Source organism: Gymnoscopelus microlampas (assembly GCF_963454915.1).
Source record: "Gymnoscopelus microlampas genome assembly, chromosome: 15".
Lineage (NCBI taxonomy): Eukaryota > Metazoa > Chordata > Actinopteri > Myctophiformes > Myctophidae > Gymnoscopelus > Gymnoscopelus microlampas.
Genome location: NC_139952.1, coordinates 27838750 through 27866649, shown reverse-complemented (window position 1 = coordinate 27866649; position 27900 = coordinate 27838750). Strand labels below are relative to the sequence as shown.

At 39.7% G+C, this 27900-nt stretch overlaps 1 protein-coding gene across 2 annotated transcripts; it reads left to right on the top strand.

The window, feature by feature from the left end:
* The first annotated feature begins 1438 nt into the window (after positions 1-1438).
* Positions 1439-27900, top strand: grhl2b (grainyhead-like transcription factor 2b). 2 transcript variants are annotated; one of them, XM_084079660.1, is made up of 16 exons: positions 1439-1578; positions 4166-4358; positions 5608-5675; positions 6669-7050; positions 7477-7538; positions 8166-8322; positions 8883-8994; positions 13782-13876; positions 19175-19333; positions 20848-20905; positions 21024-21163; positions 23046-23083; positions 23349-23440; positions 25633-25718; positions 25913-25977; positions 26998-27900. In XM_084079660.1, exons 1-16 carry the CDS (start codon positions 1556-1558, stop codon positions 27110-27112), a joined length of 1845 nt encoding a protein of 614 aa, XP_083935786.1. In that variant the 5' UTR covers positions 1439-1555; the 3' UTR covers positions 27113-27900. The 2 variants fall into 2 exon arrangements, with proteins under 2 accessions (XP_083935786.1, XP_083935787.1); XM_084079661.1 differs by having other exon boundaries at positions 1454-1578; positions 4169-4358.

Here is a 27900-nt window from a genome sequence, read left to right as displayed (position 1 = left end):
GTGTCTGAGTGCCCGAGGCCTGATGCCTATCAGCGGTTGGTCAGAGTAAGGACATCTGTGAAGCTGTTCAGTCATGCAAGAAAGCCATGGCATTCTCCTGACTGCATCATTCACCATTACAGTTACCTCTAATACCCACAGGTTTCCCGGGATCTTTTTCATATGTCTGAAAAAAGAACAAAAGATTTACATTTACAGTTTAATCCAAAATGTTTGGGTATTATTACACATGCTCTCATATTGTACTCCAATGAAGTGCCTCATTGTGTACCTTGGCTTGTGCATTGGTTTGCCTACAGGGTGGGTCTTACCTGACCGTGCAGCCAATCACCGACGCACGTCCACGGCCAACGGGCCAATCAGCGTCCGGAGTGACTCGCCCTCTCAAACTAAATTCTTTACAGTGAAAGAATTCCAACCCAAAGTTGACCCTTTGCCATTTAACAAAGCCAAGGCAAATATATGCCTCATGACGTGTTGTTTACCCTTCTAATAATTTACTTATGAAACCTTAAACGAGGTAATTAATTCAATTGGTGAGAGGAGGGAGAGGTGAAGTGTGCCTACCTACTACCTGCAACTGTGAGGTGGAGGGGTGAGAGAGAGAGAAAGAGAGAGAGAGCAGTGGTGTAAAGTAACGAAGTACATGTACTCAAGTACAATTTTGAAGTACTTTTTTACTGGAATATTTCCAATTTTCTGTACTTTTACTTCTACTCCACTACATCTTAGAGGCAAATATTGTACTTTTACTCCACTACAATTATTTGAAAACTTTAGTAGCCTAACTAGTTACTTTGCAGATATGAATTATTATATCATAAAACTTACATTAACCACCTTAGCCCTATTTTATACATGGGTGGTTTGAAAATAGCCGATCTACATACAATCTGACAATGCATGGCATCACGAGTCGTGATACATTGTGAGCTTGTAGATCTGCTATTTTCAAACATTTTAGTACTTGATGCTGATATTTTTGGACTTTTACTCAAGAAACATTTTTTGAACACAGGCCTTTTACTTATATTGTGGTGGTATTGCTACTTTTGCTTAAGTAAAATATCTGAGTACTTCTTCCAACACTGAGAGAGAGAGAGAAGAGAGAGAGAGAGAGAGAGAGAGAGAGAGAGAGAGAGAGAGAGAGAGAGAGAGAGAGAGAGAGAGAGAGAGAGAGAGAGAGTGCTGTGTGTGTGTGTGTGTGTGTGTGTGTGTGTGTGTGTGTGTGTGTGTGTGTGTGTGTGTGTGTGTGTGTGTGTGTGTGTGTGTGTGTGTGTGTGTGTGTGTGTGTGTGTGTGTGTGTGTGTGTGTGTGTGTGTGTGTGTGTGTGTGTGTGTGTGTGTGTGTGTGTGTGAGTGAGCGCGCGCGCGTGTGCGTGTGTGTGTGTGTGTGTGGTGGGGGAGAAAAAAAAGAAAAAGAAGCGGGGCAGGAAAAAAAGTCGACTTACCTGTAGACCAACTTTGGCAACTCACTCACTGTTACCTGTTACCTTTACCTGCTCCGACTTGAAAGTCCAGTTTCACCAGGAAGAATCTGTAGAGGAAGCAAAAATATGTCACAGGAGACATCAGACAAGTAAGTGATCAAGCCAGCGGAAAGGATCTTTGATGAACTGAACTTGCGTGGAATACTAACTTTTCAAGTCTTTTTTTTTCCCGTGTAAAAATAACTGTTTAAGGTTGCCTATTTTGATCTTGTAATTTGTCCATAAGAAGCTAAGAACTGTTGATGATTCACGCTTGTTTGGAGGATTTTGACATGTTCAGTAATTGTATTAAGACTGGTTTAATAGTTAGCGCTGTGGATTCATTCCGTCTGAGCAGAATTCGCCATTTTTGACTGATGGAATTGGCTAGTTTATAAAGTAGCCCACAGATTGGATGTCTTTATAGATATTATTCCGTTTTAGAACGTAAATTAGGTTTTTATTCCCACTTCCACGGCATGCCATTTCTCCCTTTAGACATGATTTACCTACTTGACTTGTTGTAAATGCATTGTTTGGATAGTTTAGTGGCCTATTCTGTTCAAACGCTGTGCCAGTGAACGACTAAGTTTGGTTTATTGAAACCAGGCTTATGTTTTAATTAATTTGGGACTATACGGTTTTCACAGGAAGGCCTAACGTTATCATTGGCATGTTTATTTTCACTGTCTAATAGGATTATTTCTCAGAACAAGCATTGTCTGCTTTGGTTTATCATCTTCAGTAGGCTATTACAGGCTACTGCTGGATTGAAGTTGTATAATCTGAGAGCAGAAAATTACTTTTTGATGACAACTGTAATTACTCTCAATTGTCAGACGTGTCAAACCTTATTACCCCAAAATAACCCCATGATCTCTCATATTATAGTGACAATAATGATAATATTGATGATATAATGATGATAATACTAATAAAAATAAGATTACTAACAATAATAATATGACTTAGCACATCACACCATAATGGTGAAATGACAGTTATGTTATTGATTATAAACCACCCAGTCTGATCATATTAAAAGTAAAATCTATATTGTGACACATGTATGATGTTGACTCAGTGCCCAGAGGAGCACAACAGGTGCACATCCACTCCCTATACCACTATTATGGTAAACAATGGCAATATTTAGTTAAATCCCAAGGACTGATGTTTTGTTCAAACAAATATATTCTGTGTGACTTCATCTGTGGTATGTATGTGCATGTCTGTCATATCCATACCCACTTCCCTGATGTGTAATTGCATGTATATTGTCATGGCTTACCAGTTGGTCCAAATCTTCATGTTGACCCATCTTGGATTTGAAGTCAGACTTTTGGGAGTGGACACATGTACATTGCTGGTGGGGCTGAGAGGGGAGGGGGTGGATGTGTGCAGGAGAGAGCTTGCCATAATAGCGAATAGAAACTAGTTCAAATGGGATGCCATGCCTCCATATTGAACAGTTCACTTGTGATATTCTAATGGTGTAGTGATAGGGCCGTCACACAATCTTGACGTTTTAGTTGACAAATAATTGTCATACAAGTAATTCTGTTTAATAATTTAATTGTGTTTCCAAAGCACTTTACTCACATTCACACATGCACTGATGGCAGTCCTTCATTTCTGTGAAACTATGAAAATATGGCAATACAGATGTAATGATTTTTTTTTTAAATTACATCAACATGATATCACAGATTAGAATCATGACAAAAACCTTCTCTCATCTCTGGATAGGGGAGACATAAAAAAAAAAAAATTTGACAAAATATTTACACATTGAGATTTTTTCATCAATAATTCCTGTATAATTACATTATAATTAAAGTAGATGATTGTAACACAATCGTTAAATCGTTAATCGCGATTATTTGAGACAATTAATCGTCAAGTTAAATGTCATAATCGTGACAGCCCTAGTATTCATAAAACTGTAGGCTAGTACATTGGTTTAAGGTTGATTTAGGCAACAGGTGAAGGGAAGCTGAGTGGGGCATATTAATCTTGTACACCGTAACAGTTGATTTGAAAGACCAAACAGAATTTGTATGGAATATGAACTTGTTTGTGTGTGTGTGTGTGTGTGTGTGTGTGTGTGTGTGTGCGTGTGACAAGCAACTTTGCCTTTCTGCTCTCTCTAGGCTCACTTAAGTCCAGATCATAGGCCAGTTTAACACACACTGTTGTCACAACAACACTTAGTTTGAACACACAGCCCCAAAGAAAAGGCCTGACTGTGTCAACTCCTAGCAAAGAAATACACACACACACACACACACACACACACACACACACACACACACACACACACACACACACACACACACACACACACACACACACACACACACACACACACACACACACACACACACACACACACACACACACACACACACACAGGCATGAATATGCACAACCATGCACACTGCACATATTTTAGTTGCCTTGGCCATGGCAGATGAATCTCTCTTGTTGAGTTGGTGTTTATCATGAATGTATCATAATGTTTGTTTAGTTAGTTTCCATTTAGCACAGATGAATTTCTTCTTTTATTCTTCTTCTGAATATGCTATAAGTAGTCAGCAAAAGTATTTATTTGTGTCAGGGGTGCGTGTGTGCATATGTGTGTACATGTATATGTTCATGTGTGTATTTATGTGTAAGCGTGCATCTATGTTTCAGTAGACGTCTGGTGGTGGTGGTTCCAAATGAAAACTCATACCCTGCAGTGCGGCGAGCCGCGTACACCAGTGAGGATGAGGCCTGGAGGTCGTACCTGGAGAACCCACTGACCGCTGCCACCAAGGCCATGATGAGCATCAACGGTGACGAGGACAGTGCCAACGCCCTGGGCTTGCTCTATGAGTACTATAAGGTCAGGAGAGGAAATAATGCTCCCCTGTCAATTCATTTATTCATGTTTTCAATTTGTGACATTAACTTTGTTGATCGATGCGTTTTGGCTGCGTGAAATACTGACTGAGAAAATGCAATTGTTTGGTCCCATTAACATGGTGCTTTGCTGTCTGATCCCTAGGCATGTCACAATTATTACATTATCGCCTGATCACAATTATTTGAGACAATTATTATCGGTCATAAATTCATCTGTTAGATGAAGTTTTCATACATTTTCAAACAAAAAAATAACAACGCATCGCATATCATTATATCTATATCAGTATTGTATATCAATATTGTTTTATGAGACTTGTCTGGTGTTTTGGATATAGGTATAAGAGTAGTTCTTTTTACTTAAGTGATGTAATTTATTCAACTTGCCTGATTGTTCTAGCTGTTCTATTATTTGCATTTACCCAGTTAGTTATTATATAGGCATAACTGAAAACATATTTGTTAGAAATCTTATTGTGTAAATATTTGGTGATCATCATCCCCACAATTTGTATATTGAGGTAACCGCATGTGGTTCAAAAATATTGTGGTATTAGGTTTTGTGTGTCTCTATATACAATATTAACGGACACCTGACAACCAATCAGGAACAGGTATTTTCCCTATAAATCAGTTGATCTCAACCTTTACTGAGCTCTGGACCACTACCACATTTCAAACAATTATCACCCCACCCCACCTCCCCACAACAATTTATACATAATTTTGTATAAGAAGGCATAGCACAGTAATTTCTATATGTTTTTGTTTTACATGAATGATCTGAAAACTGGAATTGTAATGCTGCGATGCATTGTAGATCTATTCTATTTTTGGTGTGCGACACCATGCACAACGAAGTTCTGTATATTAAACCCTTAACAGTCAAGATTTGATTTCAAGCTTTTTTCCCCACAGTATGGCTATTAGTTCAAACATTATCAGAAATCTGATGGACTTGCACCATCCCATGCACCACCTGTAATTATGCCATGGACCACACACTGGTTGAGAAACAGTGGAATAAATAAGAATAAGTTACTCTGTGTCATCACTGTTACCATGGTAGACAGCTATTCCCACAGGTCACAGGAAATGACACTTGGATTGTGTTACGTTTTGGTATGATGTATTCTATTGTTATAGTTGCAGTGTGTTGTGCCCTTTTCACTTTCGGTTGATGTCATTTCATGTTTCTAACATAACATTTCTGCATTACTTCATTTCAGGTTCCTAAAGAAAAGAGATTGTTACCGGTTGCCAAAGTGGTTGAAATTACAGAGGAGACGGAAAAAAGGTTGGTATGTTCAAAGGCTGACGTGCAATATCAACAGTAACAGATGGGATTCAAGGATATATTTGATTCTAACCAATGTGCTTGTGTATGGCCATGGGCTGAAACAGAGTGCATGACATCAATATATGAGAACGCATTATCATCTGTTTAGCATCATCAGATTAATATCAGATTAAGAGCGGGAATTAGGATCTATGATGCTGGGAGAATGTACAAGTGCATTATGTGTTGCATTATGGGTAACAAATCCGGACGGGCGGACAGTCCATCCGTCAGACAGATAGACGGTCAGACCAAATCTTCCCCTATGGGGAAATTCTATGTAGTAGCACAGCAGCAAGCACTGTATTGTAGTCCACAACCGAACATTGCAAAGAACTGCCCAAAGGTTTTAAGATGTTGGGGAACATAATAAGATGTTGCAGTACACAAGACAGCAACATGAGAAGTGCTGGTGTGGTGTACAAGCAAGTACTGTTCCAATTCAAGCACTGTTTTTGAGAATATGAAGATAACATCAGCTGGATTGGATTCTTTGGAATTATTGGCACAGTGTCATGCCACCTGAGCCATACAGAGTTACAAAAGAGGCTGGTAATAATCTATGTCATACGGTATAACTATGTTCGGATGAAAACCTGATATCTCAAAAGTGGCAGCCTCTCAGGAATAAAAAAAAAGAATCATATTCTCTTTTATGGTGTTAATGCATTTGTGAATTCATATAATGGTTTAATAACCACATCTACTGGTTTGTTCACCGTGTGCTTAAAAGACAGTATAAACGTTATCCACTTGTAACCAGGCATCCCTATTTTGGGCATGTCAAAAGAATAGGACTATTTGTAGTACAAGGAATTATATAGGGCTTAAGTGGTTAATTCAGAGCAACATTAAACATTCAAAACACCAGAAACCGTAGAAACTGTTGCTTTCTTGTCACATACTGTACTGTATGTCATATTTAGTCTTATAACTTTTGTCTTTGCATAGATCTCCACTGGCAACGAACCCCAGCAGCCAAAGTGATATAAGTGAGACGGTGGACAATCGTGTCCAGGTCCTCAAGTCCGTCCCCGTCAACCTGTCACTCAACACGGAGCAAGCGGAAGCCAAACGCGAGACGTTCAGCTCAGCGGGGCCCGCCGGATCAGGGGGAGACGGAGGGCCGGCGGCCGTGGCCGTGGTGAAAGCGGAGGTGTACGCACCTGTGTTCATGGGGGGCGGGCTTCACTACAGGGTAGAAGCGGAGGAGCCGGCACGGGTGGTCTACGAGCCGGGTCCATATGAGGTGACCACCGTCAGTCATACTGGCTACGTGGAGGAGGACCAGCAAAGTCCGCCTGACAGCCCCTATGAAGAGGAGAGCGATGGGGTGAGAAAGGCCATAGGTCACTGTGGTGTGACCCTGAAGTGTTTGCTTCAGTGATCGTAGTCTAACACCTATGACAAGCCAAAAAATAAACAAGACAGGGTCTAATAGCGTGGTTTCTTGTGGAACTCAGACGTATTTATGACATATGTCTCCATTATTTGGGCAAGGGTTCAACTCTATCTGACCGCCATTCACTAATTTAAAGTTGAGTATTAAAAAATATGTGAAAACACACAGACACACATTTGTAGATGGCTCGCCTCCTACAGAGCCATCTACATGTAGGGTTTAGTTTTGGTTTGCTAGCAATCTACAAATTAGTCCAGAGAGGACTAATCATGTCATTCCTAAAATTCTGGTGTGTGGCATTGTTGACTCGGACTAAATTAATTTCTTACCTGTTAATCATTTCCTCTTCCTTCACAGCGGAAGTATCATACACCTTCCTCTCTGGCCACGGATGGCTTCTTATTCCACCAGGAAGGACTGTAAGTGAAACTTCTGATTTATATGTTGTCCGTCTGAAAATAGCCGATCTACAAGCTAACAATGCTAGCTTGCAGATCAGTTATTTTACAGAATTAAGAATTACACCCAAAGCCTATAACCAGGCCAAATTAATTCTACATAGTTTAGTTTAGTTTTTCTTAATTCTAAACTGTGTCTAATTACAGAGAAAATAAATGCATTGCAACTGCGTAAGGAAATAAAATTCCATTCCAAATATCTGTCGGGTGGAAACCTTACTTTCTTACTTTTCAGGATTTAAATGCAAAAATATCAAAAGTAGCAGATCTGCAAGCTCAAAATGCGTTGCTGCGCTCCACATTTCGAGCTTGTGGATCTGCTACTTTTGATAATTTTGTGTGATGCTGTAGAGTGATCAAGTAAAGCATTAATTAACGAAAAACCACAAACACATTTTGAATATCTTATATTAACTTGTGTTTGTGTGTGGGTTCACGTGCATGTTGTACGAGTACTATGTGTTTGTGTCTTTAACTTCAGCATATCTTTGTGCATGTGTGTGTGTGTGTGTGTGTGTGTGTGTGTGTGTGTGTGTGTGTGTGTGTGTGTGTGTGTGTGTGTGTGTGTGTGTGTGTGTGTGTAAACAGTGACAGTTTCCAGTATACACTTGATGCCACTCGCTCGCTGCGTCAGAAGCAGGGTGAGGGACCAATGACCTACCTAAACAAAGGTCAGTTTTACGCTGTGACACTCAACGAGCTGAGCGCCAACAAACGCCTGCGTCACCCCATCAGCAAAGTTCGGGTGAGTGTGGAAGGAGTGCTCTATTTTATGTCAATATAATTGTATCTTAAATGTTATGTAAATCACTTTGTAACTTTTTAAATAATAATAATAATAATTATAATGTATATGATCTGTGACCTAACTGAAGCAGGGTCTTGTGGGTTTGGATCTCTAGTCAGGCAGGATTAAAGTTTATATTGTCAGGGGTGTTTATGAGTACTAAACTTAACTAAACATTTAAGTTTAAAGCTTGTCAATTGGATGCCGCATTTTACATAGGCTGGCAGAGCTTCACCAGCTCACAAGACAGTGACACAGAACGCATTGCTACGCGTTATGCCTGGCAGTGGTTCATGCTTGCTTTATACTTTGTTGTATGACGATATTGCGTGCCGAAAATAGCTGATCTACAAGCTATTTTTGGTGTGCGACATTGTCCTATGACGACCTATAAATCAGGCTTCACACATGTGCTCTTCATAGCGAAACGATAGATCCAGGTTAAAAGCTCTCTGGTCTTTGGTTTATTGGCCCATGGTCACATTTAAAGTGTCTTGATTTGCTCTTTCCTTGACCAGAGTGTGATCATGGTGGTGTTCAGTGAAGATAAGAACCGAGATGAACAGCTGAAGTACTGGAAGTACTGGCACTCGCGACAGCACACAGCCAAACAGAGGGTTCTAGACATCGGTAAGAGTACCACTGCACCTTTTCTTGTTGGGAATACATAAATACCTCACATGATGTACTGCTCCTTCCTTTTATTAACAAGACGGGGTCTAATAATGGCTTGCATGTGGATCTCAGACTTCATGTTCAAGGTTCAAGGTTTATATTTTGACATGGTGTTTTATTTAAAACATATTATATTATAAAACTTTGTGAAAAATATTGTGTGGAGGTATTTACTTGGCCTACTGGGAGCCTGCACGAAACAATTGGCACTGAACAGTCCAGTGGTTTGCAAGATTAGCCTGGACAGACAGACAGACAACTAGACCCATTTGTAGACATCTTGCGTCATACACAGCCATGCCGTAAAATGCTTCCTATACTCTACACTACAGCAGGGCTGGGCAATATATCAATATTTATTGTTTATCTTCTATCATTGTAATCGTGTCCTTTTCTTTTCTTCAATACTGAATTAAAACTACAAAGCAATTACTAACAAATACTTTGCTGTACTGTACTGTACTGTACTGTATCTTTTATGTTGTTCTGTATCTACTACTCTACTCTCAGGCCCAGACCATGGCATTGAGTAATCATTGAAGCAAAGCAGGAGAGCCCAAAGACAACATAAATAAATCTGTAGTTTGCCAATTAAACAGTGATGAGCTGAGCTTATAACATGGCATGACTAAACTATGCATTCACCCAAATTATTCTTAATCTACATTCAGCAAACAGCAGCGCCCATCATCCTCAGGGCAGACAGGAGATTGGTTTCCTTTACGCACGCACGCACGCACGCACGCACGCACGCACGCACGCACGCACGCACGCACGCACGCACGCACGCACGCACGCACGCACGCACGTACGCACGCACGCACGTACGCACGTACGCACGCAAACACACACGCAAGACGCAGATAATAACACAGTGTTGTTTGCACACACAACATAAATCCCTTAATCTCATTGACACTGCCTTCGAGATTGTGTAAAATATCTCCAAATCTTTAAATTGATGTTTTGAAGTGTTACACTTTAGTGCTACTGGTGCAAGAAAACCTCCAGGTTTGCATTTTTTTCATGCTTTTTTTTGTTGTTGCTTAAACTACAAACCATCCCCTTTTGACCTCGAACGTTAAACGAGTTTAACTTTTACTGAACTAGGAGAACCACAAAACTGTACTGCACTTTGCAGAAGTAAAGTATTACCTGTTAATCAATTTAATCAATATGTAGCTCTTTTGTAAATCTCAGTTTCTTTATCACGTAACAACAGTGTGTGATTACTCTCTGAAGCGTCTCCCTCAGGTGTAGGTTTTCCATTCCACAGAGTCAAATATTCTACATCACGTTTGTGTTTCAAAGCTTGGGGTCCTTTGTTTTCCAACGTTTTCAGTCGTTGTAATTTAACCCATTCAATCCGAACGCATACTGTGTCATTTTAGATTTTTAGCTATAACCATTATTTTATACTTTGGGCTATTCAAAGCAGATCTACAAGCTCATAGCGCGGCACTGAGTGCCACGCTACAGACTTGTAGATCTGCTAGATCTACAAGTCTTTGAATATGTAAACATTTTTAAGTTATCATTTTTGCTATAATATCAGTGGTTCTCAAACCTTTTTCATGTCAAGGACCACACAAAATGATATATTTGTTCGCGGACCCCCCCATCTCAAAATATTTTGTTCCAGGGAACCCCAGAAGCAAAGATCTGAGTTAAAAATGTATATATATTATTCAAAAATGTTCACGATTATTATTACCAAAATAGCAGATCTACAAGCTCATAGCGCGGTACTCGGTGCCGCGCTATGAGCTTGTATATCTGCTATTTTTCAATAGCCAAAGAAAACCCGGATTGAATGGGTTCATTTGAATGGAGCCGTTCCTCTGCCTCGCTGAGTGAGTGTGTAGGGAGTTTGTACACGACAAGCTGGGGCCTGCTCACCAGGCAGCGCCTCGGTGGTATGTGGGAGACTTGGGGTGGATGGTTAGACGCACACAGACACACACAGACACATATACACACACACGGCTTGTCGGGACAGAGAAAGGAATGCTCGCCACACCGTTCCTTGGTTGGTCATGGTCTGTTTGATGTAATTCTGACCCATACAGTACGATTTTTATATCGTTGCTGTCAGGTGGAAACCTTGTATGTCCTCTAAATTATTTATTCACACGGTTCAATGTGTATAAAACCAACAGAAAGACTTAACCACTTTCTCTTTCAAACATTTTCACAATGCGTCACAATGTGACACACTTGTACACTTGTAGCGGGGCATTAACTTACAAAAAGAAAAAAAGAAAAATGGAGATACAAGTTTTCTGCTCGACAACAACGATATGCATCTCCATCGTGTATCTTGCATCTGCACCACGCCACTCCTTGTGTTTCTCATGAAGGAGAAAATACACAATAGAGTGTGTATTTAAGTGGAATATTCCAGGGATATATCAGTTGCTGTATCTTGGGTTATCTTGGGTTATCTTGGTCAGTTCGGCTTCCAAGATTTGTGTGCGCGCATGTGTGGGCCTGCATGCGTGTGATACAGGCCGCATTTGGTAACAAATGTTGGACCTGAAACCAGTTGATTGGGGTCGGCATGTCAAATTGGGGACAAAATTGGTTTTCTCTATTAGATTTTACTGACGTTTCATAAGGCTATAGGATTTGTGGGTGTGTGTGTGTCTGTCCAAATTCCCTCTCTCCCCCATGCCAGAGTAGCCAGTACCTGGATGCAGTCTGTAACCTGACACTGCCCAGAAAGGGATTTGAATAGCAGTAGAGGGTGGGGGTGATGGCCTGGGGCCATGTCACAGAATGGGATCATTTGAATGGCCTTATTTAACGGGGAAACAAACTAACAGACATGCATGTGGCTGCTGCGTCTGACAAAACCAGGAACTATCTGGGTGGGAATGGCGGTTGGATTGATGGGGGATGTTGTTGAGGGTGAAATGCTCTTAACCACTGCCAGCCAAATATTTTGGAGGCAACATTTACTTGTGTGTGATTAAGATACACCGATTAAATGTTGTTAAAAATGCTAAAAAGATTTACTTTCATTGAAAAAAATATTTTAAGCCTTAGAATATTGCTATGCAACCTTTTAACCCTGCACTAAACAAGGAAGCAACTCTGTGTCTCATCGTCATTAAATCTACATATTGTTCCGGACGTTACCTTTCAGAAAAGGAAAAAAGGAACCTTTTGTGTTCCATTGGATACAAAGTAGTTAATATTTAGTCACAGGCTCTTGTCACTTAGTGTTAATACCACAGACACACTTAACCACTTTCACTTTCTCTTTAAAAAGTTTCAAAAATAGAAAGCTTGCGACACGTTGTGAGCTTGTTAGATCGGCTATTTTTGCTACTTTTGTGTGGTGTGACAAAGAAGGGCATTCATTTACAAAAGAAAATAGAACGTTGAAATATGGAGATACAAGGTGTCTGCCCGACAGTAACGATATGAATATTCTGTTAGATGAACATCTCTAGACAAATGTGTTTAAACTTACAAGAAGCTTCATGACCTGGTGGTATGGCTGCTCGATTATTTTGGTCGACATTGAGATTTCCATTTTCTTGGCTCAAGCTGGAGCTGCACGATTATGGCTACAATTATAATCATAATTAAATATTAAGTTAACTGTGGCAGTTAATATAATGTCTGAGCATGTTTATTTTAATGATCAATCAATCAACACTGCATAGTCCCAAGCTGGGAAAGGGCCCTTGAGAGTCTAAAGGAGCCTGCATACTGTAGTTCAGTCGGTAGAGCTATTATAGGTTGAAATGTCTCATTTGTCTTAAAACATTCTTTAGTATATAATTTTCTATTTTTCAGTGCATTGGCCTAGGAGTTGCAAAATAAATTGCCTTGCCTTTAATTTACCCGTATTCTTCCCCCTTAACAATTAATTTATTTGTATGTGAGAACATTCTCAAAATGCACCTGAAATCCCATCACATTACAATTATGTACCTGGTTCCATTCTCTGTGTACGATGTAGGTCAACAATAGCCGGTGTCTGAGCTCACCTATCTGCCTTTTAATATGGCTGCACTCGCAGTCAGATCGACTGCGAGTTTCCTCCTGTTGCCTTTGAAGCTCACAGGTCTGTTTATCCAAGTAGATAAGGTCTGATCTAATAAAACTGAAGTGTGCCATTTGATTGCTTATCAGGCTGGACGATAGCTACCTGCTCCAGCAAAGAGTTGTGCCATTTGACTCTGCCTTGTCATTTATCTGTTTCTGGGGTTTTCTTATGCCATGCCTCTTAGGGGCCAGGCCGTCTTGGAGAGGTCTGTCTGTGTCTGTTCGTGGCTAGTCTTGCAAACCACTACACCGATATACATTTAGTGTGCATACTGCCAGTAGGCCAATGAAGTCAATCCCCGAATATCTTTTGTTGTGAGCTTGTAGATTGGATATTTTCAAATAGGAAATGTATTTAGGGTTAAAGTGATCAAACAGATTTTGATGCTATATTAACAAATGTTGCCTGGGACCCCTGGCACACCCTGGGGGTTCCTGACCCCACTTTGAGAATCAGTCACCAACATGACGTCAGAGATCCACATGAACGCCCTGCCGTGTTATTTTAAAAAAAGGAGTTATTTCAAAAGCAGTATTAACAGTATAATGCATTTGACAGATGTGTGTGTTTTCTTAAACTGCACCTGCTTATTGTATTGTGTGTGTGTGTGTGTGTGTGTGTGTGTGTGTGTGTGTGTGTGTGTGTGTGTGTGTGTGTGTGTGTGTGTGTGTGTGTGTTACAGCTGATTACAAAGAGAGCTTCAACACCATCAGCAACATTGAGGAGATTGCTTACAACGCCATCTCCTTCACATGGGATGTCAATGAAGAGGCTAAGGTAACGACACATTTTAAATTAGCTAATATTCCCGCACACCATACCTCTGTGTTTAATTGCATGTGATGGCATGTGCGTGCTGAGCTGGAACTATCAATCGGAAAGGGTCATTTGACATCTGAAAGAGCCCGGATAGCTCAGTCGGTAGAGCATCAGACTTTTAATCTGAGGGTCCAGGGTTCAAGTCCCTGTTCGGGCGATAGTGTTTTCTTTCATGGACACAGCTGAAGCTGAGTGGGTAGAAAGGCCATCTTAGAATTGGAAGGTCACTGGTTTGCCCTGGCTCACCCAGTCTGTGGCTTAGTGACGTGTACCTTCGACACTTACTCCCGGAATCCTAAATCCGCAACTGCTCCCCAACCTACAATGTACCATATCTACATTAATGTTTATTAATGGCATCCACTGCTCCTAATAGTTAGGATGAGTAAATGCAGAGGACAAATTCTACATGCAGTATGCAAATCTACTGTAGCAAATACCCCAACAACTAAAGAGGAAAAACATGCCCTTCTAGCGGCACCTAGAGGCCGTGCTGCTTCTTACACTGACTGACAACCATCCTTAGAGCACCCCACTAGTGAGGTCAAAAACTTTACGTGCTTTTTTCTGATTGTGTCATGAGCCAAACCAAGACACTACATGCTTGTTACAGTTTAACATGCACCTGTTGTTCCAGACTCAAGATTACACACAGCATCACTCCTGGCTTGACACTCACAGCAATAATTCTAGACATTGTTCAATTTGACCTCACCTCAATTTTGATATCTTAATGTAATGCACCACCAGGAGCTTACCAAGTTCTCTTTTGACTTGCATTACTTTTATTATGGGAGTCCCATATTACAATGTGAATGAGTCACTTGAAGAAGAAAAAGAAGACACAACTTTTATATGTCTGGTATATGTCGTTTAGCAGTTATGTCCATTACACAGAGCTGACAGTCAGTCTTTTGAAACCACTGATGTACTTTTACACTGTTTGTGCTTCATGTCCGCTGTGAAGCACACTCCTTTGTGGCCACTCCTTAAACGGAGCCCCTGTCGCTGTTTAGTCTCTATAGAGGCCCCCCAGGGGCCAACACAAACCAATCCTCATCCACACCCTCTGTTGTTTGTTTTGCCCTCATTTCTGTGTGTGTGTGTGTGTGTGTGTGTGTGTGTGTGTGTGTGTGTGTGTGTGTGTGTGTGTGTGTGTGTGTGTGTGTGTTCCTTATTTGACTCTTTCATTTGTATTAGTGTCCTGGAGACAAAGAGGCTGCTGGAGAAAACCCAAGCACAGTTCTCCAGGCTAATATTGACTCTACCCCCCCCCCCTCTCTCTCTCTCTCTCTCTATGTATTGGGTCATAAAGCCAGCCTATTCTAGATGGCCCATTGAGCGTGAATACACCTGTTGTTCTCTATGGATTTATTTTAGATGGTGATATAGCTGCAGGCGTATCACAGAGGTTGTGCATTCTTTTGTGGTACACACTGCTCCTGCAATTATGTCTGAAAAGCCAAGCTAATGTTGTTTCATCAGCCACCATGACCTTTAAAGCTCCTGTTTATTTATAATTGGTTTTCTAATTTGTATTAAGGGACAACAGAAGTGCAGCTGGCATTGTATGTTAAAATGAAGTTATTGTTTTTTGTTGTCAGGTAATACTGGGAATGTAAACAGTGACGGCCCAACTTATTCACTTACAATGCATGGGGTTTCCCAGGCAAGTGCACTTAGCTTGGTCCAAGTACATAATGATAAGCTCGGTCTTTGTGTTAAGCACTGTACTGACATGTTCTTTATGAAGGGGTCTGTTATGCTGGTGAGTGGGCAGGGGCAGATTTAATTACTTTGAGGCCCTTTTGAGAAAAAGGCTGTGTGAGGCCCAAATCTATGGCCCTCCACAACCACACTTAACACCATGAAAGATACCATGCAGAACTACAGGTCCCTGCCTCCTTAAGTGCATAAGTAAAGGAAAATGGTATTCCAAAGTGTTTTGGTGCTGTTTATATCCGATCCATCTTCACAATGAGGTCAAATAGTGATGGGGAAAACTTTAAAGGGTCTACACCATGAATTTTAACTTTTTCTTCATTTTTGTGTGTTTTTGGTCTCCCCCACCTCTCTTCTGTTCCAACAAATACCCGACTTCGAGCATGCAGGCTTTCATAGGCTATCTGTGGTTTTCATGTAAATTGGTCTGAAAACAGTCCGTCAGATTTGTTCCCCCACCCTACGTCACGTCTGGGAACAATTCATCCCGTTTTTCAGTTCTAACCAAAAAAAAAAAATCAAAAAAAAAAAAAATTATAATAAAAAATATATAATTTTAATTTTTATTTTTTTTTTAATTTTTTCTTATTTTTTTTTTTTACTTTTTCCACACAGAACCAGGACATGACATGCATACAAACTGGCTCACTAGCGCCCCGTGCCAAACAGGACAATGTGGTATTGCAGGTGAAAGTGCTTTATAAGCCAGAGAGAAGTTAGTTGGAATGAGTATATCTGAGGCTTGATTTAGGCTCAAACCTTTTGAAAAACGTTTGAGGGACATAAACAATATGATATCAAATATTATTATTATTTTTTAAATTCATGGTGTAGCTCCTTTAAATTGAACAGAAAGTGGTTTTCTTGTGTGTTCTCCACTTGACTGAAGATGCACAGGTTGTTTGTTAAAGACACCTCAACTTAAAGGTGTGTTTTGAAATCCAATGTCCCAGAGGAAAGTTTGAGAACCTATTGGAGAACAGGAAGAAGTTGTACCCATTTGATTGAAAGGAAAGGCTAACGCTATGTGTTTACTCTCATTTCAAGAGTACTTTTTGAATTCCAGTGTCATAGGACGGTGGTTCTCAAACCTTTTCATGTCAAGGAAACCCAAATTAATTTGTATTTGGTCGCGGACCCCCAACTGCAAACATTTTGTCTCAGTGACCCCCATACAAGATTTGTGTTGTTAAAATGTTTGAGAAAAATATTCACATTTTTTTCAACACTTTTTGAAAATACTAGATGTACAAGCTCACAACATGTTGTTTAAAATGTTTATGACGCTTATTTCATGATGTAGCGATAAACAGTCTACTGTTGTACATGAACAGCAAATAGCGGGTGAAGTATCTTTCGTGGCTAATAGGGCCCCAAATCCACGGTTTGGTTCACACCTCGATTCTTTACGTACCTCAGTTCATACCTCAGTTTTTTTTTTCTAATTCACCCACCATTGGTCCTGCATACATTAGTTAACCATTTACTGGTTAGTATTTGAGACCTTTTTGATGAGAGTTGATCATTGTTAATGACCGTGAACATTCAGCTTTCTCACCCGACAAGTAGGGGATTGCCTGGGTATCACCCTTTTCTTTTTTTGTATCTTTATATGTGGTCAAGAAGTTGTTTTGATCAAATGGCTTTCATAATTTTGTTTTTGTTGATTGATAATTTGGTTGGGTTGGACTGGAATGTACTGATTATTAGTAGCAAAAGTAGCAGATCTACAAGCTCAAAACACGTTGCTTCGCGTCATGTTTCGAGCTTGTGGATCTGCTACTTTTAATGCTTTTGTGTGACACTGTAGTATGATCAAGTAAAAAATCAAAGAAATCAAGAAAAACAAGTTAGAATATGGAGATAAGAGGTTTCTGCCTGACGGCAACGATATATAGCTAAAATCTAAAATGACACAGACTCTTTCCCGGTTTTAATGGATTAAAGGGCTCAGAGTATTTAAGTTTCAGGCACCTCAACTGTGGAACCATCTCCCAGTTTTGGTCTCTATGTTTAAGACATTAAAAAACCTTTCTTTATGACAAAGACTATTTGTTAAGCTTTCACTCTCCATCTCAATTCTACAAGGTTAAGTATTTCGTTCTCCCCTGCATCTGCCATGTGGCATAAGAGCTATGTCAGTGGCTTGGAAAAACAAAGGTTGGGGGTTCAAGACCACCATTTGGCAGATTTTCACTCCCCATCTAAATTGTTCAAGGTTAAGAATTGCGTTCTCACTGGCATCTTCCACGCTTCTGCGGCACGATAGCTATGTCAGTGTTTTGTAAATCAAAGGCTTCCATTTGGCAGATTTTCACTCCCCATCTAAATTGTACAAGGTTAAGTATTTAATTCTCACTTGCATCTTTCCTGCCAACGTGGCTCAAGAAATAAGGTCAGGGATTTATAAACTGAGGGTTCTAGTTTTGAAACTATTTTAGCTATGTATTTCCATGTGTTATTAATGTTTGTCTGTTTTACACCAAGGAACACTTTGGAAATAAGTCTTTTAATAAAGATGAGTGCTATCCTCACGATTTTGCCTGTTTGAATCCTAATAAGATCTGTTAATCAATTACTAGGGTGCAGAAAGGCATGGTTAGCTTATTGAACAGTATTGTGAGCTTAAATCCCACATGCATCATGTTAAAATAACAGATTTATTTTACCACATGCTTGTTGGAGCTCATTTGAAATCATCAAGGAAAGTATTCTGTACTTGCAGTCACTGTTCCTTTGAAAAAGAAAGCCAGTTTCCCAACAAGATGAGTGGTGGGCTGGAGAACCCAGTACCCCTGTCGGTAGCAGGGTCCTGAAGCACACTATCCAAAACACCACATAACTATTAAACGTCCTATACTAACTATACTACTAGCTATACTACTAGCTACTAACTATAAATATCCATGTCATTACAGTTCTCAGTATACTCAGAAACTTGTTGAAAGTCTCACACTCTCAGATTATTAATTTGAATTCATTCACTTAAACATCACTGTTTTCACCTGTTTCTCACTCAAGTTTGTACCTGGCTTTCATTGAAGAGCATGACAAAAGACAATTGACAAAATAAAAAACACAGTGGTGCAGTGTAAACAGTGTATAGTGAGTAGGATACCCTTGGATGAGGTTTTCCCCTCTGCTACAGCAAATGTTTTTTTTTGTATGGCTGACGTTAATGATCAACCAACTACTGCCAATTGCAATGTCATGGATTGTGTAATAAGAATACATTAATATTCCACAACAAAGCCAGAGGGTGAAATCGGTTCAGAAATAGACACCAGGGTCTACATTTCTCAATGGGCGAGTATGGAGCCCACCTCCTTATATTATATTAGCATACTACCAAACATTTTGGTTAAAAGAACAATGTGTTCATTAAAAGTTCCATATTGCAGCCTGAAACTAACTGTCAGGATGTATCAGTGTCGAATGGATACTGTGATGTGTTGCGACTTATTGTAAATAGGTGTATAGTAAACATCTTCCCAACCCTTTCCCTTGTTGCCTCCCCCTCTCTCTGCCGGTCAGATCTTCATTACAGTAAACTGTCTGAGTACAGACTTCTCGTCTCAGAAGGGAGTGAAGGGTCTTCCTCTGATGATTCAGATTGACACCTACAGCTACAACAACCGCAGCAACAAGCCACTCCACAGGGCCTACTCACAGATCAAGGTCTTCTGTGACAAGGTGAGCACAATGCTGGAAATTAACCAACCAGAATTAATTGTATACGTTGAGTGACACGTAAAAGAAACGTGCAAATAGCCGATCTACAAGCTCACAACGCACTGCAAGCTTGTAGATCAGCTATTTATTTATTTTTATCCAGAACATTTAAAAAAAAAAAATACATTATCCAAAATAGGGACGCCGGGTTGAAGTAATGTATTAGGATAAGGATAAGGATAATTCCTTTTAACAGGTCGTTCATGAAAGTCCTTGCGGTCTTGTTTCCAATGAGAACCTGTGAGCAATTAGGGGTTAAGAGTCTTGCTCAGGGACAAATTTCATTTCATCGACACATATGCTGATCTGGCCTGGAATCGAACCTGGGGCAATCAGGGCCTCTGGCTCCCTAGGCGGGCTCCCTAACCATTCAGCTATGGCCGGTATTAGTCCCCTCGGTTCTGAGAACTATTTATTTACACATCATATCTTATATGATGTGTATGTTTATCATACACATCAATGTAAATGTGCCAGCGTTAGATAATGAGCTTATTTTCAATGAGCTCTGTGTTGCCTGTAAGCAGCTAATTTACAAAATGTTAGTAGCTGTAAAAAAATAAGAAAAATAAACAATTGGTAGAAGTGAGTGGGTTAACATTTATAAAACATTGTGCATTCAGTCTACTAAATGGGATGGTAAAAGACTCTGTGTAAACATTAAATACTACAGCTACAGCTGAGGTCTTGAATCTTTTCCTGGCAGTCTTTCCCCCTCTAGTGGTTTTACCTGTGCAATGTACCCCAAACACACACACACACACACACACACACACACACATGCTTGTTCTCTTGTTTCTTCATGTACCGATGTGCTCACTGTTAAGTTTAGGGCTGCAACCATCGATTATTTTCTTAGCAATGACGTTTTATTACAATAACTTTTTTGATTTGTACAATAATTGAAAAGCATTTTTGGTTGTCTTTTTTATATTCATGAATCAACACAACTTTTTAAAAATAATCTGAAATACTTCAAGTCAGTATAATGTCAGTATCATGGTCAGTATCATTTCAGTATCATGGTTAGTATCATGGTTAGTATCAGTACCATGTCAGTATCATGGTTAGTATCATGGTCAGTATCATGTCAGTATCATGGTTATTATCATGTCAGTATCATGGTCAGTATCATGTCAGTATCATGGTTAGTGTCATGGTCAGTATCATGGTTAATATCATGGTTAGTAGTATCAGGCCAGTATTATGGTCAGTCTCATGTCAGTATCATACCATGTATTGTAACTGACTACATGTATTAGTCTGATTAACCACTTAAGCACTGTTTTATAGATAATAAAACGGTATAGCACAAACATAGGGAAATATTCTATTAAATTCGTTTTTATAATCAATTACATTGATTAGATCAACTGTTGCACTCCTACGTTGTTTTATTTAAAAGCTGGGTCTTCATGGCTTTGTCAATACAATTTATTTATAAACTGACTTATTTCACTTTGTGTCCTTCTCAGGGAGCAGAGAGGAAGATTCGAGACGAGGAAAGGAAACAATTCCGTAAGAAGACGAAAGGTTGGCGCAAAGTGCATGTGTGAGATTTAGACTGAGGATCTTACTCAGTGATTACACTTTTGTACACTTTCGGTACAAATGGGATTCTACTGTAAACTCTCTTGTCTGTGTCTTATAGGGAAGGACGGCAGTGTGGCTGTGATAACAGCTCCCAAGAAGCCGGACACGACCTACTTTAAGACCATGAGCGACCTGGAGGCACAGCCAGTTCTGTTCATCCCTGACGTCCATTTTGGCAACCTGCAGAGGGCGGGACAGGTAGGACCACACAACCTGTTGTGCTGACCCTTAACCAATTATAACCGGGAAAGCATCCGTGTCATTTTAGATAGCTAAAAAGCTTTATTTTATACTTTGGCTATTCAAAAATAGCAGATTTACAAGCTCATAGTGTGTCACTTTGTGCCACACTATGAGCTAGTACTTACTCTTACTCTGCTATTTTTTTTAAATCGTGGCAATTTGTGCAAATCTTTCAATATATACTTTTAAAGCGAACATTTTTAACTCCAATCTTTGCCTCTGGGAGTCTATGGAACAAAATATTTGAGATGGGGGGTTGGCGGCCAAATACATATAATTTTGGGGGTCCTTGACATGAAACAGTTTTTCCAACATTATCTTAATATACAGTAATTGGCCCGGCCCCTCACCATTTCTGTCTACTCGCTCTGTGTCGGAGTCGAGCTTTGGACAGAAACCTGCTTCTGCCTACAAATGACATAGGGATTCCAAGCTAATGGAAACTACAGCCTCTCTCTTCCTGGAAAGTTAGCGCTCTTAAATAGAAGCCATTGTTGCATTAATTAAAAGACATTTTGAAATCATGTTTGAAATGACCAACAATGATGCCATTGGTAGGCAATGCGTGTAAAGCAGGGGTTTTCAACAGGTGGTCTGTGGACCACTGGTGGTCCGTGAAGGTATTGCATGTATTTATTTTTTATTTTCTTCCACGAAATAGTGCACTAAATGACCTGGTGACACGTCAATGTTGTTGGTTACTGGGAAGTCGGAGGTCAAGAAATTTCACAGAAAAGGGAATTAGAATCTCAAGAAGGGGAAGTGCACCAGATTGCCGATTAAGTCATCATTATTAGTGAAAGGATATAAAACTGCATCACCTTCTGTTTTCTACCTTACCTATTTTATTGTGTTTGTGCTTCTGTCATTTTAAATGTGAGATTTGAGTTGAGTTGAAATGTGACCATATAATCGCATGTGCCTGCTCACTCATAGGCCTACATAAGATACAAATCAATATATCAGTTAACATGAGTTTAATGGAAGGATGGATAAAGTAAGAGAATGGAACCTTTTTTTTGTTGCTCTGGACCACTAGCATATTTCTGTTAAATAATGCCTGGGCTTGATATAATTTGTTGCACGTAGTTTCGTGCAACAAATTAAATCAAGCCCTTAACATTCATTATTTCATTTCAAGCTTTTTACATTTTTTCTACACCTATTAATTCAAATATTTCTTACATTTGATGGACCTTTATTTTGATGGATATTATTTTAACATATTTTAATACATTTAACAAAAGGTATTTTATTGATGTATTTACATTTTAAAACATTTTCCCATGGATCACCTGCAGGCCTAATTATGCCATGGACCACTAGTAGTCCGTGGACTATTGGTTGAGAAACAGTGGGATGCATAGACATGGGATGCTTAGCAAGTGTTACCAAAGCACTACAATTAGCCTATATCCCTACCCAACACAACAGTGGTCCCCAGGTTGATTCTTAGTCAGGGTGGTGGTCCCTGGTTCACAATCAGTTGAAAGCCCCTGGTGTAGAGAAATGGTACTGTCCTATAGTGAGTGTTGGTGACGATCCATATTATGGAGATGACTTGAAAACAGGTGAAATGTTCCTTTAGGTGCAAAGATGAAACCAAATGTACCCGTACACTCTGAGTTACTGTACCTGCAGTCAGTCCACATTTCATTTGTACTAATTGTTTGATTGCTAATTTTAAATAGTTTCTTCAAGTTCCCTGCTAGTTTAAATTCCAGCTTTAAAAAAAGAAGCTAAAGCCACAATTATGTTTTCCTATTTAGAATTGTGGTACAAACAAACAGTAATATACAATATAGTAATGCTTACCGTACTATAATGTATGTTTCAGGTGTTTGCCTTCAACACAGAAGAGATCGAGCGAGAAGGGTGAGTGTACCTTACCTGCAAATAAGCAAATGAACAGAATAAACAAAAAAAGCATTTACATCAATTCATGCAAATATGATACATGAAGTATGGAAATTAATGGAAACAGACACATCATCCTCATCACGAGAGTGGAATGCAAATAAAGCATTATGGTGTGTGTGTGTGTGTGTGTGTGTGTGTGTGTGTGTGTGTGTGTGTGTGTGTGTGTGTGTGTGTGTGTGTGTGTGTGTGTGTGTGTGTGTGTGTGTGTGTGTTCTCTCAGGAGTGTGCTGGTTAAAAGAATGTTCCGGCCGGCGGATGAAGATCATTGCCCCTCCCCTCATAAACAAATCAAAGAGGAGACCCATAAGAGAGGTAGCTTCACAATTGCAAAACACACGCACGCATGTGCGTGTGCATGCACGCACACACGCGCACACACACTCTCCAGCAAATGAGTGCCAAATCAGTCACATCCCACCAGGTTTGGACTATGAATGTCAAGTTCTGCTACAGCAGAGAGCCATGTTGTTATCTGCAGCAACCGGTTCTCTGTTAATTTGAACCTAGACTTCCTATTCTGCGGGGCGAACATTCTATGGAAATAGCTCTACACAAAAAGATATTTGGTGTAGAGTGAAAAGGAGCGGGCCTAGTATAGACCCCTGAGGGACTCTGGTCAACAAAGTATACAGTATAGGGTTTAAGACGTTAGGAAAGAACAGGGGAGACACAGGGGATTATTTAGATGATGTATGATGTAAAAAGCGTCAGGGGTGTGTCCACACCAGTTTTGCTAGTTAGACAGCGCGTTACCTGGTCGTAAAGCCCGGCGCACAGCTCTAAGGGGTTGTATTAAGCCTCTGAATTAGTTATGGGTGTGAGTCTTATATGTGATATCTTGACATATCAACTTAATATGCTCGTGCTGCTTTTCAGTGAGGTTATTTTAAACAATTCCAGGAGGCTATGGATTCACAAACATTCTTACATGAAGAGAGGTATTTGAACATATTTCTCTGAAATAAACGCATAAACTCTTTTTCTCTACCTTTCTCTCCTCACCACTCAAGAAGAATCAAGTGCTTGAAAAATAACTTTATCTGCCGTTTCAGCACAAAAGCGATTTACGTTTTTTGTGGTATATGATAGGCTACCATATCACTTGTCACTTAAAATAAACCAAAGTAGTGAAAATAGCCGATCTACAAGCTCACAACACGTTGCATATCACAACGCATTGTGAGCTTGTAGATCTGCTATTTTCACAACTTCTTATAAGTTTCATTTTTCTAATTTATGGAACAAATGGCAACAAATGTCATTTGTTAATTTATCCATGACCTTTTTTTGAAAAATGTTTTAATTTGTTTTACTTCCTTATTTATTTTAGGCAGTGATCTATTCTAGTCAAGGGGGGCGCCACGCATAATAATGTCAACTGCATTGGTTGGAAGATAGCGATGACAATTGCTATCCCGCTGCCCGTTAGCACCGCCTTGTGCCAAGCGGAAGATAGGTCCCTCAGAAACATCAAATTAGAACTGAATATTCTGAAGGGTAAAAAATTAAGCAAATGTTTTTATTCTTCTGGGAAATTGTTGCTCATTCAAATGTAAATAACAAATTAGTTGAAAAGGTGGAAATATATCAACCACAAAAACAATACTAACTACATGTAGGCTACATTTAACAAAACTTAAAACTCCCATAAAATGGGGCAGGCAAAACAAGGACTCAATATACAGATGGCATTCAGCCTAAGTACAGCACATAACACACTAACACTAAATGGATCAAAATACAGAAAGGCTTGTAACCAACACACAACGTAACTCACTTGACAATAAATGATGACCTGACAATGAACAGAACAAACAGGGGAATATATATAGACACAGGGTTAACTGGACACAGGTGAACACAAGACAAATCAGCACAGGGATTGGCTGGGGCACAACAGGACACAGGTGGAGAACAATTACAATACATACTGGTGAGACAAGACAGGAAGCGATAACAAGGCAGACAGGAAACAATACTACAAAGTAAAGGTACAACATCAGGGCAAAAGGCAACAGAGTAACAACCAATACAAATATACAAATAGAACGTGAAGTATGCAGAAACATACATTATGCACTTTAGGCCTAACCGGCCTAAAGTGTCCACGACCATAAAAGGGCATTGAAGGTCTAAATAATAAAGTCGGCCTAACCGGCCGAAAGTGTCCATGACCAAATAAGGGCATTCAAGCTCTAAATAATAAAGTCAAAGTCCACGGCCTGAGGAGCGGACCGTGACAATGCTCTTATCCATAAATGACTTTCAAAAAAAGAAAGAGCTAATGTCAGACAAGTTGTAACACATATTCATTCATGCACAACTGGGGAATGCTAATCAAAGGAATGTGAGCCAGACAGAAAAGGTCAATGTTTTTTCTATCCAGGCATAGGCCTCTCTTCAGTTTTGACCTAATATTGGCATAAACATGGCACTGAATGTTCTTTCTTTCTCTCTCTCTCACCCCCCCCCCCCCCCCCCTCTCTCTCTCTTCCTCTGTCCAGTGCTGCTGTACGTGAGGAAAGAGACAGACGAAGTGTTTGATGCCCTGATGCTCAAGTCTCCCACACTCAGAGGCCTGATTGACGCAGTGAGTAGTCAGCACAAGTATTTCTGTGTGTCAGGGGGTGAATTCAAGTCCACAAGTGAACCAGTGTACTACAGTATCCATATACTATGGGGATGCTTAAGCAACGTTGAGCTTGCTAAAAACGTTCGTCTAGCTTGTGACAAATAAAGCCTTCTTCATTGTATTCTCAAACCAATTTCACTTGTTTCTCACAGATATCAGAGAAATACGGCGTCCCCACAGAGAGAATAGCCAAAGTGTACAAGAAGAGTAAAAAAGGGTAAGTGAAGAATAGTTTGTTTTTCCCCTCAGAATTTCTTTTTGGTGCACAGCAACATTCTGTGGGTTAATATAACACCTGAGAGTGTCCATTTTTACACTCAAAAGTGCAGCATTTTGCCTTTGTTTTCACAACATAAGATGTTCAGGACATCATATATCTTATAGTTCTCATCTTATTTTATTCAGGCAAACGAGAAGGTTGTGTAAAGGGCTATAATGATAACTATAGATAGCATTTTAAGAATTGTTCTACAGTAACTGAATACATCACAACTATAACTACAACGACAGTGTCAGAAGATATTGTTGGCATCACTTTAGAGCCATTTCATGAATGATGGAAACACTGTTGTTATAGTTCTATAGTTATCATATAGTCATCATTCTTGATTGGATGTTGTGTGACTATGGTTAATGACTTTGGTACTGACTATGGTGCTGACTATGGTACTGACTATGGTGCTGACTATGGTTAATGACTTTGGTACTGACTATGGTGCTGACTATGGTACTGACTATGGTGCTGACTATGGTTAATGACTTTGGTACTGACTATGGTGCTGACTATGGTACTGCTGACTATGGTACTGACTATGGTGCTGACTATGTTTATGGCCAGTATCATGGCAGTATCATGGCAGTATCATGGTCAGAACATGTCAGATTATTACAATGTAACACTTTTCTCAACAATATAAGCCGTTATTGCATTATGGATTGTTATTACATTATGAGCGGCTACGTAAGGTTCTTAATGTAACACATTATTAAATTATTACATTATGCAAAAATCCATTTATTACATTATTAGCTTATTATTACATTATTAGCTTTTTTTTCATTTAGATGATTACATTATGAACCGTTATTACATTAGGAGCCGTTATTACATTATGGTCAACTAAGTATAGGGTTTAAGTGATTTGTTTAAAAAAAATATTGCATAATATAAAGTTTAAGTTTATCATTATCATCATTATGTCACCGGTCTTACTCACCATCTCTGTCGTCATGTCAGGATCCTGGTGAACATGGATGACAACATCATTGAGCACTACTCCAACGAAGACACGTTTATCCTCAACATCGAGAGCTATGCAGACGCCTACAAGGCCACTCTTACAGAGATCTGACTGCTCATTGGCTGACCGTAAAGGACAGTTTTGCCATTTTTCAACCTACCCTGTTAAGATCCGTTCGAATGGACACATACTTCCAAAGGGAACTACCTGTATGTCTGGTCTGCTTGTTCCGTTTCACTTTTGGACTGTGTGCAAGTTCCAAGGCTTGTCGGCTCCATCTAAGTATGGAAATGGCGGTTTCCTTGCAAAGATTTGGTTGTATTTTAATAATCTTTGCTTCTACAAATCAAGCCAGGTGACATTCTAAATTGAAATAACCTCCACAAGAGAAGACTGTGAAATCTGGCTGATATCAAGGAGACTGCTAACGATTGGCCGATGAGCTGAGTGACATTTATCCTGGCGTTCCTGTGTGGCTCCTACTGTAACAAAGCTATGGATATGTTCTAAAAAAAACTGTTACAATATTGGCATGCTCTGTCCAGCATCTTATGTTATTATTACTGAATATTGGACTGTAGCAGAGAGAAATTATAAGACATAGGAAGGGGAAATTGCAATTGCAGAGTTGGATCAACAGTCAAACCCTCATGAACTAATCCTAAATACTCACATACTGTATGCCTTCTGTTCTGTGCCTTTTTTCAATTTAGTTGATCATGTGTCATTTAATGAGACAAAGAGCATGCAGATTTCCATTGCAACCAAACACTGCTCAGCTAATTTCACAAATTATGTTGGTTGGTGTAATAATTAGTTAAATGAAAATCAGCTGGTGTAGTATTGGGTTGGAATGGAAACCTACATGCTCCCTGTTCTCCATGGTATTGTACGTGATT